The sequence below is a fragment of the Sardina pilchardus genome, chromosome 6 (genome assembly GCF_963854185.1).
Source record: "Sardina pilchardus chromosome 6, fSarPil1.1, whole genome shotgun sequence".
NCBI lineage: Eukaryota > Metazoa > Chordata > Actinopteri > Clupeiformes > Clupeidae > Sardina > Sardina pilchardus.
In genome coordinates this window covers 16,678,139-16,688,779 of record NC_084999.1, presented here as the reverse complement: position 1 = coordinate 16,688,779, position 10,641 = coordinate 16,678,139, and the positions used below count along the sequence as shown (strand labels likewise).

Genomic DNA, 10,641 nt, shown 5'->3' with positions numbered 1-10,641 from the left:
GCTTTGAAGTGTCTTTTTGATGCGGTATGATTGATTATTTATAAACTAAGCCAGCCAAACATATTTGTTTTCTTCACTTCGTGATTAAAAAGTCACATCACACAGCGACACAACTATACTGTCTAATAGCGTAATAACATCATAATTACGTTTGTATTGTCCACTGGTCAACACAATTGAGATCATGAGGCCATGTTAGTTTACTGAATACACAGCCATGACATGGACATTCTACGTCTCTTTAGCCAGTTTCTTGTGATAAGCATTTTTTGATAAGCATTTCTTTGACAGACATTTTTAGACACAGACATTACACTAATTGTGCTTCTGCATGTCATAATGTGGCATTCATGATATGAGGGGCTACTTCCCTCCCACACTGTTCTTCTTCTGATGTCTTGTGTCCAAGGAGACCAGATAGTGAGTGTCTGATGGCCGGTGTTCTTTGACCCATGTGTGAAACAGCCCTGCTCCCATGCCCCACTGACTAGCAGATGTGTGAACCTTATGTGCAGTTAAGGCTCCCGAGTCTTACTGAGACACACTGACCCCCGGGGCAAGAGCCAAAACGTTACGTAACGTCCAGAGACACCCAGTCGTTACATAATTGGCAGCAGAGAGCATGCGAAGAGGCCCCTGACCAACAGAAAGATTGGCAGCGAGCAGAGGAGACTGCTCTGTGGGCCGGCCTGAGTCTGCGAGCTTCCTGCTGGCTCAGGTCTGACCTTGCTCATGCCCGGGGGTTGGGCGGGGGGGGGGGGGGGGGGGGGGGGGGGGGGTCTGTCTCTGTATGTATGCATGTATGGGGCCTCTCGTTTGCTCCCTCTCTCTCTCCGCCTCCAGAACATTGTGTGCTTTTCCCTCTCAGCACTGTAAAGTTCCACCCAGTCTCTATAGGCACAAGATTTCTTTTGTCTCACACTTGTTGACAGTCTTTCTGACATTGCTAAGACTTCTAGACATGTGTGATTGAATGGTGACAAAGGGCATAGATGCATTCATAAAAGCTTCAGGATCAGTTCTTACTTGCATTAGTTAATCATTTCAATATTTCCAAATGAGACCAGACGTCAGGAGATGGCACAACTCCCAACTCTTATGTAATGTATGCATTATGTTACAGTTTTATCAGCTTATCAGATCAGGCCTGCGGTATAGACTTACATGGGAGCTGTTTGGGAGAACATTTACAAGTGTGTGTGTTGAGCATTAGACTTTAGTGTGGACGGCCAAAAGAGGGAAGAAACGACTGTACGGTCTTTACATTATCTCAAACTAGCACTGACACGTGTTAATACAAGACAGGGAAGAGATAGTCCATTCTTTAGCAGTGATGTATGGCTTTTGAGATCTTTGGTGAAAAACTAACCTGAGTAGATTCAAGAATGATCAAGGAGGCTCACAACTAACTATTACGCAATATTAGTGTTTTATAAAATATTACAAACACATGTACAGAAATGGCTTATCATCTGCTAATGTAAAATAATATTTTGGGGGGATATTGTACAAAGAAGTAGAAGGAAATGAACACACGCTGCATGGAGTTATCAAACATAATGGTTTTAATAACCTGGGTGATATGAAATATTCCAAAGTCAAGTGAAAACGTTACAAAAGAATACTGACATTCAGTCAAATGTATACTTTATCAGCGTTCAAAAGGTCTTTAGAAGTCATAATACATTTCTGAGATGTCAGAGATATCACTGAGATACATTTCATGGTAATTCAAGGAACCATGTCCATGTAAAGTGTAAGATCAAAAGAAGGAAATGCTACAGTATTGGTCCACTATGTGGCGTGTGTTGGACCTGGCTAGAGATAATGCACATTCAGCTTTTAAAACACCCAAAAGCTTGTGCACACGGCACGCTCTCAGAAAGGATCTCTCTGACTCGGAGTGTTCATGGAGTCCTCCTAAGACTTTCCCTTTTTCAAGACCGTTCCCTTTTTTTTCTTTCATACATACTTTTACAAAACAAAACATGGCACAAAGGCACTGTGAGACCGAAGGCCATCAGATCTACTGATGGCGGGTCCACGAGAAGAAAATGGCCGCCGAAATTAAACGGAATCTCTTTGATGGCTGTGTCTGCATGGAAAAACAACTGCGGGTAGACAGTAGTGTGTGTGTGTATGTGTGTATGTGTGAGTGTGTGTGTGTGCGTAAGGGTGGTAACCAGCACCCCCCTGTGCACGTGTGATTAACAGATCTTTTCACTGTCTGTGTAGTCCATTGCAGCATCTCTGTGCGAGGGCATTGCCCTGTGTATGGTATAGGAGGTGTGCTTGCTTGGCAGTGCCAGGTTCAGCAGGCTGGCACACGTGGGCAGGTAGACCTGCTGTATATGGTCCACTTCTGAACGGCACACGGGACAACACTGCGGAGAGAATTAGAAAAGAAGAAAAGGATTATTATTTACAGTGTTCCATCAGGCTATTGGCCAGCAAACCGTGATATTCAGGTACTAAAATAATGTTTGGTCGATAACATAATCCCAAAAAGGTGCAATTTCCACATTTGTCTTCTTCCCTCACATAAAAGGCAGCAACGGCAAACGAGTCTAGAGAACAACCTTGAACTCTGCCACCTTGAGACACGTCATCCAAGTCAATTCAATGAATTTGCCCATAAATGGAAACTGTCTGCGTACACATTTTCAGACAGCTGTCTCAGTGCCTTTAGCTTCCACACCGACATTCAAAGGCTCCAAGTCTCTGAGGGCATGCAAGTTCTTTTAGCAGACTACCTCTTCAGCATGATAACACTACTGCATGTACTGTAATGGAGGACAGTCAAGTAGGAATACTTGGAGCAAGTCACTTCCAGCGGTTGACTTATACGACTTCACCTACAAGTCAACTTACGTCAGTCCTAGTTCACAGCTGCGTAGAGATTTACAATTGATTGGAGGAGGGAGGTAACCTCAGGTTATGTAAACACGGTACTGTACGTTCCGCTAATCATTAACCTCGTCGCAACGGCTTGAGCGTAGACTATGCCGTCCCCTGCGTGACCCAGAACAGATCTATAGGTCCTGTGAGCGATAAAGTGTTACAACAGCGTGTTCGTGTTCTTCCAACCCGTATCGCACCACCATCGCAGCCTTATCCTTTACTCGCTAACTTCTGCAATTTTGCACAATTATGCCAAATAATCATCTTAACAGTGCAGCTAAGGATTTTAGGACCACTAGTGTGTTCACAGAGTTCCTAAAACATTCTCGGCCGAGACCGTTTTATTTGGAGGTCATTATTGTGTCAGTAGCCAAATGGAGTCCTAAGGTCCCTTAATACTTCAGCAGTTGACAGTCATAAGGGTCATACGTGCACTGCTGGTTGTAGGTTTAGCAATCGTGTAGGTTTAGCAATCAGTCGTGATGTGAAGCCCCTGTGAGCTGCACTGAGGGGGGGGGGGGGGGGGGGGGGGGGGGGGGCGAACACTGGCCATCAGTCACTCACTATCTGGTCTCCTTGGACACAGCACATCAGAAGATGAACAGTGTGGGAGGGAAGCAGCCCCTCATATCATGAATGCCACATTATGACATGGCACAGTCATAAGGGTCATACTGCAAGTGCATTGCTGGTTGTGGGTTTTAGCAATGCAAATCAGCCATGATGTGAAGCCCCTATGAGCTGCACTGACGAGGGGGTGAGGGGTGGGTGGGGTGGGGCTGTTACCTGGAGCTGGGTGGCGCAGCCCTGGCAGCAGACGGTATGGCCGCAGGGGCAGAAGGCGGCGTTGATCTCCTCCTCGCAGCACAGGGCGCACAGCAGGGCCTCCTGCAGCCTCTGGAGCCGCTCCTGCAGCAGCCGCTTCTCCCGGCAGCCCTCGCACGCGCCCTCCTCGTCCGCCTCCTCGTCCTCCTCGCCGTCCTCCCCGAGGGAGTGCAGCGCCGACGAGCGGCAGCGCTGGCCGCCGGCCGAGGCGTCCGTGCCCGTCCCGCCCGTCCCGCCGGCGCTGAAGAGGGCCCGGCGCGTGCGGTCGTACACCTCTTTGGAGGTGCGCTGGATGTCGAAGACGTAGCGCTTGCCCAGGTCGATGTTCTCGTTCAGGAAGAGCGAGGCCAGGTGGCCCTTGAAGTCGCGGCTGTATTGCATCATCACGGCGCTGGTGACCGTGTCGCATCTGACGGAGGGAGAGGAAGTAGAAACAGACAGACAGAGACAGACAAGTAGAGACAGAGACAGAGAGACAGAGACAGGTTGAGAGACAGACAGGTAGAGACAGACAGGTAGAGACAGACAGGTCAACGGCTGTGAAGGGCAATCAGCAGACATGCACAGGGGCAGTTCCCCTTTTAATAAAATCAAGCACGACACTAATGAAATTTAAAAGTGCCTTATCAAGGCACATAATTAGACACAGATTACATTATGGCTGCTGATTATTTCATCTTCATGATGTTTAATCAGTTATCTATTACATCTAGAGGAGACGTGAGAGCAGTTTTACTAGATAAAAATAAAGTAAAGTGACTTCTATTTAACAGTCCAATCCAGAGGAACACCCACTGCTCTCCCTGAGCTTTAGACTGGCAAGCTGAGTTTAAGGGGATTTGCTGAATGCTGACAGTTACAGCCAACAACATTCACACAATCATATTCTATTTGATCTAGCTCATACGACAATACATACACCTACAGATTGTGTATATATGAGTTGAGATAAATCAGTAAGGAGTTTTGGTTGAAAACAAGCAGTCTAACTACAAAGCTGCTAGTCTAGTCTACTAAGTCTACTACTGAAAAGGCACGCAGAACGCTTACAAACACCAACACCAGCCCAATTCCCAAGACTTGCTAGCATCCTAACTCGTGTCTTTTGGTGATGTAGTGTTGTGAACATTTTTAACATTTAACACATACTATGCACATTATTTTCAAGATAATACTAGAAATTAGAGTACTAGAACTAGATCTATAATACTACAACTTATTGTTGTATATAGTCTCTTTAAGTGAAGTGGACATGCTGGTTCACAACTTCACACTTTGAGATCTGTGTAAACAAAATAATTATTTTTGATCATTACCTGTAGAAGGCATGAATCTCTGTGATGGCTCTATACAGGCCCTTGGCTGCTCGAGAGCTGACGAGCTTGAACTCAAGGACAACACTCTCTCCGGTATCCTTGGTGACCGTGAGGTTAACGTTCTTGCCCGAGTGCGTGGCCATCTGAAAGACTGGGTAAACAATCCTGTGAGGGAGAGACAACATTGGATATTCTTGTTATATCATTCAAAATGTCATGACTTAATTGATGGTATCTAAACACTGCCTTTTGGCCTATACATATGCATACTCTAAAGACTGCTCTGGCTGTCTGTAAGTGCAGCATAAAGTATGTACCTGTTGATGAGTGTGAAGTCGTCCTTGCAGACGGACACTCCCTCTGGGCCCACTCCTATGGCCAGACTCTGGCCCTCGATGTTCCGGGCCCAGTGCCACTCCACGCCGTAGTTCTCCAGAGTGGACACCAGCTGCAGGGCCTGGTACTCCGCCGACGGCCCGCTCATCCCCTCCAGCTCCTGGTGCTTCGAAATAAGGCTAAAGAGCAAACGCAAAGCATATGCAAAACATGCGCACACACACACACACACAGACACACACACACACAGACGGGAGTTCATTAATCAACTGAGAACAGCAAGCTGCCTGTCTCTGTCAACATGCTACCTTTCTGCTTCTGTAAGCACTTTTAAGCTTTTGACTTCGTGTGAAGTGTTACTGGAGATATGAGTCAGGAATTCCAGTCAACCAGTGTGTGTGTGTGCGTGCGTGCGTGTGTGTGTGAGAGAGAGAGGAGAGAGACAAAGTGTGAGCGTGAGTGAGTGAGTGAGTGAGAAATGGATAGAGTTAAGGAAATTGCTGACATACAGCAAAGAACCTTTTTCAAATGGGCAGCATAAGAGTGGAGGTAGATAAGGCATAAGGTCGATATTGCCCCTAGTTCACTACATAAACACTATGCATTGACAGTCTGATGGAAATAAAATACTGTCCTTAAGAACAACCACCAGACATGTAAAACAAAGAGAGAAAAAAAGCTCTACCACCAAGGCACTCCACAAGTTTAAAATGTCTTTAATAGAAAGTAGACATGTCCAACAAGGACATGTCAAAAATTGACATTTTTAGGTCCTTGTTGGATATGTCTACTTTCTATTAAAGATATTTTAAACTTGTGGAGTGCCTTGGTCGTAGAGAATTCCTTTCTCTTTCTTCTTACTCAAACTATTAACCTTGGGCCAAAGAGCACCCAACAACAATAACAACATCTACTAAAGGACAAAGAGGACTGAGCACACCACTGACCCTGAATTTGCAACAAGCAGACATAACCAATTCAGTTGAGAACATTTATCTACTTGGCCACAGACTCAGAGTGACTAACCAGGAGTGTCAGTATTAAGGTCATGTTTTTAAACCGGTTCAACAACAAATGTTGCAACAATGGAAGAGGTTACTTTAGGGCAAATGGCTGTTTGCACTGCCTGGTGACAGCTTCAGTCTGGACGCTGAGGGGGGGGGTAATTACTGTACTTACCCGTTGAGGGTGGCAGGACTGGGTTCTTCTCCGCACAGGTGGGCGTAGCTGTACTTGGCGGTGTTGGCGTTGTAGTCCCCCAGCTCAGCCTGCGCCAGGAGGGCACAGAACTCGGCGGCCTGCTCGGCGTCCAGGCGCAAGCTGCCTCTGTGGAGCTCCTCTTTCACGTGCAACAGGAACAGGTGCCTGAGGAGACACACGGAGAGGATGAGAAATGCCGTCGGGCGACTTCAGCGTGGGACAAAACACCACGCTGGACTCCACAGCAGTGAGGATTTGGTCTGTGGAACATTTGAGCACCAGTAATGTGCTTTTTGTTTTTTTTTTGATTGTGGTTTTTGTCAGCCCCTGGCTTCCTGTGACCAGCTGCCTAGACTTTCTTATCATCGTGAACAGAGATTGAGCCAGAAAAAAGTGGACGAATTGCAGGCTATTGGTGACCCCTCTGCTGCAGTGCCAAGTGATAAAGCCCGAAACCATTCCAAAACTCGTGCCTCAAACGTCACAACGCGCTGAAGTTGACCGAATGAAACTTCAAAGAACCGATTAAAAAGATTACAACAACAACAACAACAACAACACTTCTAGTGAATGCTCATATTCCACTGCTACGCCTGATTGGATGCTAAAGCATTTAGTACTGACCAGAACAGTTCAAATGAATATAATGCTGTTAAGTGTGAAAATGAAAGTGAATGTTGCCATATTTCATCTCGTTTTCCATTACAAATACGGATTTCAAATAGTGAAGATAGGGTATAGGTAAACAATTATGTGAAGGGGGCATCTTTTGATGCCTCTCTCAAATCCATGTGGGAAAGAAATAGTAATTTCCCATCTAATCAACATCTGATGTATGATGACGCAAAAGAGAACTTAGGTTGTCATTAGGAATCTGACCTAAGGTAACCCAGACCACACGGCAGGCATAGTTCCTGTTTCTCACACGCACAAAGATTGTCTCTTTCCTTTGCACTCTTTCCACAACTCATCATTTCTTAAAAATAAATAGATAAAAAAAAACAGACAAAAACATCAATATTCTTTTTTTCTGCCTGAAGTCAAAACAGTCCACTAAAACACAGACATAGTATATGAGTAAGCTGATCTGTTCTGGCCATAATCCTACATTCTCCAGGGATGGCTTGGGGCCACTCCCATTGTCTTCCTTCCATTTGGTAGCAGAGGTAACTAAAGTTCACTTGTTACACTGGGCCATAAAAATACAAAGGAACTGCACATACTGTACATACAGCAAACCAGTAAGTAGGTGAATGCAGCTCACAACACATGTAGAAGAAAGGCAATTACTGCATTCTGACATGTTATATAACAGCCACAACTACAGGGAGTTGTTAAATGAAGTCTTCCTGTTTATCTTTAAATGCTCAAAAGCTTTTGCAATGCCCCCACGAAAAAGAACCACAGGAATAGTACAGTATTTCAGGCCAAATATTATAGAAATGTTTTTTATAATACTATGGATATTATATAAATGTTATAGTCTTTTGGGGCATGTACAGGTAAGACTGTACTATAAGAACACTGTAGAGGGTTAGGATATTATAGAGGTTTTACAGTAGCAATAGTATAAAGACTAGAATTAGAAATCAAACTAGTATTAATAGTCCTTTGTAGTAATGGGTGGTGGATACCAGTGCATTTTGTGTTTAGATAAACAACAGAGTACAGCCAAAGGGTCACTGCATGCAAAGCCATTTGGCATTCTTTTGTGCTCATTACTTAATTCAATTAATCCCAGCAACAACAAGCTCCATGACTTTCAGGGAGAAAAACAGCAGACATTCAATAGCCTGACGGGAACTCTGCTTAATTCATCGCTCAGCCACGGTATTCACTCCCATACAAAGCCTTATATAACCGGGCAAAGAAGCGCACAATGCGAGCCCTGACAACTCAAAGACAAAGGCAGAGCGGTTCAACCAGGAACCAGGCACGCACACACACGCACTCACTCACACACACTCGCTTTCTCTTGGCCCTAAAAGTTCTGGGAGGAGGCTGGTCATGACTGTATTCCCCATGGCCCTAACAGTCCCACTGCATCCCTGTTTGGGAACACACTGTACTAACTCAGAATTGTTGGAGTGTGCAGTGGCGAATCACAGGAAGAGGGCTAGGGGGGGAGGGGGGAGGGGGGGGGGGGGGATTATAGTAAAGGTGTTGTGCATATTCAGTTAGGAAACGTTGGAAACGTACACCCAGTACAGGAAGCACTTGTACAGAAAAGCCATAAATTACCTCCAGATGGCAGAGGTGAACAGAAACCCACTGAACTCCTGAGCTAGACCCAGTTTTTCCTTAAATGCATGCACAAGCGTGTCCCATGACTCAAAAAGCAGCTGTGTGCTGTATGTTTACATATGATAACAACTGTGTGTCACTGTGTGAGATACGTTGCTACCGTGCATTTGAAGAGGTCAGTAGTCTAGTGTCCCTCACATCTCACCTTGTTTGTTCCTGAAGGATGAGATGAGGCTCCACAAAGAACTTCACTCTCAGTTTCAGTCGGCATGGGGACACGGTGTCCATCTGCTGGGAGATTCTGTTTCTCAGGTTCAGCCACAAGCTCTCTCCTCCGCTGCCAGTGAACTGAAGTCCAAAGTAATCCACTTCAATGATTCCCAACGTTTGACATACCTGAAATGAAAATATGCAGAATAGGAATGATGAAAATATTGCTACTCTAATGGAAATAACAATACACCACAGTGTAGCGTGAATGTTATTCTTCAGTTTTGTAAGCTGCTCTGGATAAAAGCCTCTGCTACATTAATACACGTAACAAATGTACACAATGGCTACTGGCCCAAGATACTGCGTCTTCATCAGTCAAACAAACAAAAGATAACCTAGACTGGAATGTCCTATTGTTTTCTAAAACGGCACTATACTGTAAGGAATTAGCCTACATAATCAAACCGTGTAACCAACTATCACATGCTGTTGCTGTTGACACCATCTTTATGCTAAAAGAACCTCTTCCTGAAACTTGAAACTCTGAAGTTGTTTACATCATGGCTGCTATGTTCTGCTGGTGGCAGCGATGTGACACTAGGAGACCGTCAAAAGAAACCCTAACAAGCTGCCAGTCAGGGAACATTACATGGCTCACTGGCATATTGCAAGACAGGGGAAAATAACAAAAATAAACCATTCGAAAGTCTACGATACTAGTGAACAGGCATTTACTTGAAAGATGGCAACATTATATAATGCAACGTTGCCTACCTTGTTCAAGCAGTCCTCTCCGTTTGCCTTCGCATCAACCTCCACCTCCATAACAACCGAATCAGACCGCGTAACGTGGCAGAACATTTTGAACAGTTATTTTGGTGTACCTTAGCAGTTCCACGGTTTATAGGTGAAATTGTTCGCCCTGGAAGGGTGAACACATGCAAGCGGTGACTTCCCAGTCCACGAACTAGAAATGACAGCGACTGGTTTATAAAGGAGGGGGAGTGCACCCTTTTACAAAATCCAATCAGAGCCGACTTGAGAGAGGAGAAGGCGGGACTACGGTGCTGGGGAAATCCTGACATGTGACAACTCTCTCATGTTTCACAATAATTCTTATAAATATCAGACAAGAGGCAAGTAAGTAGCTAAAACACACCTTACCTGGTGACTTCAAAGTGGTACAAACAGAACTTTACATCCTGTTGCAAGCCACAGGCGAGTTTAAGCAGAAACAGCATACAGTAGCATTGGCTCTACCCTATGTGCTACAATGTATTTATCACAAGCAACAAGTCGCTGACAAAATTACAATCTGTTCTACATATCCAGTTAATGGAGGAGAGGGCGTCTACCAGGCCATGATCACAATGCTGTTTGCAATAAATCACGAAGATATATACCTAGCAGAAGTAATAGGACCGGTGACAACTCCACAGGACACAAGGCCATGTGTGAGGCTCGTTTCTCGTGATTTGTACCCGATTCGAATATGTGCACGACTCAAAGATCCATGATCCTTCGCTTTAGCCATCTCTCAGAGCCACCCATCGCACTACCCTATCTGACTCAATTGCACCACCGTGTGTTGTGCCAATTTATTCCA

General features: G+C 45.1%; 1 protein-coding gene across 1 annotated transcript; it reads right to left on the bottom strand.

Annotated features, from left to right (window-relative positions):
• Window positions 1-1,547: 1,547 nt before the first annotated feature.
• On the bottom strand, window positions 1,548-10,002 carry mylipb (myosin regulatory light chain interacting protein b). Its single transcript, XM_062538722.1, has 7 exons — window positions 9,810-10,002; window positions 9,028-9,218; window positions 6,558-6,743; window positions 5,360-5,557; window positions 5,043-5,207; window positions 3,688-4,135; window positions 1,548-2,384 (listed from the first exon to the last, which is right to left on the bottom strand). The coding sequence occupies exons 1-7, from the start codon at window positions 9,894-9,896 to the stop codon at window positions 2,208-2,210; spliced, it is 1,452 nt and encodes a 483-aa protein (XP_062394706.1). The 5' UTR covers window positions 9,897-10,002; the 3' UTR covers window positions 1,548-2,207.
• Window positions 10,003-10,641: the final 639 nt, after the last annotated feature.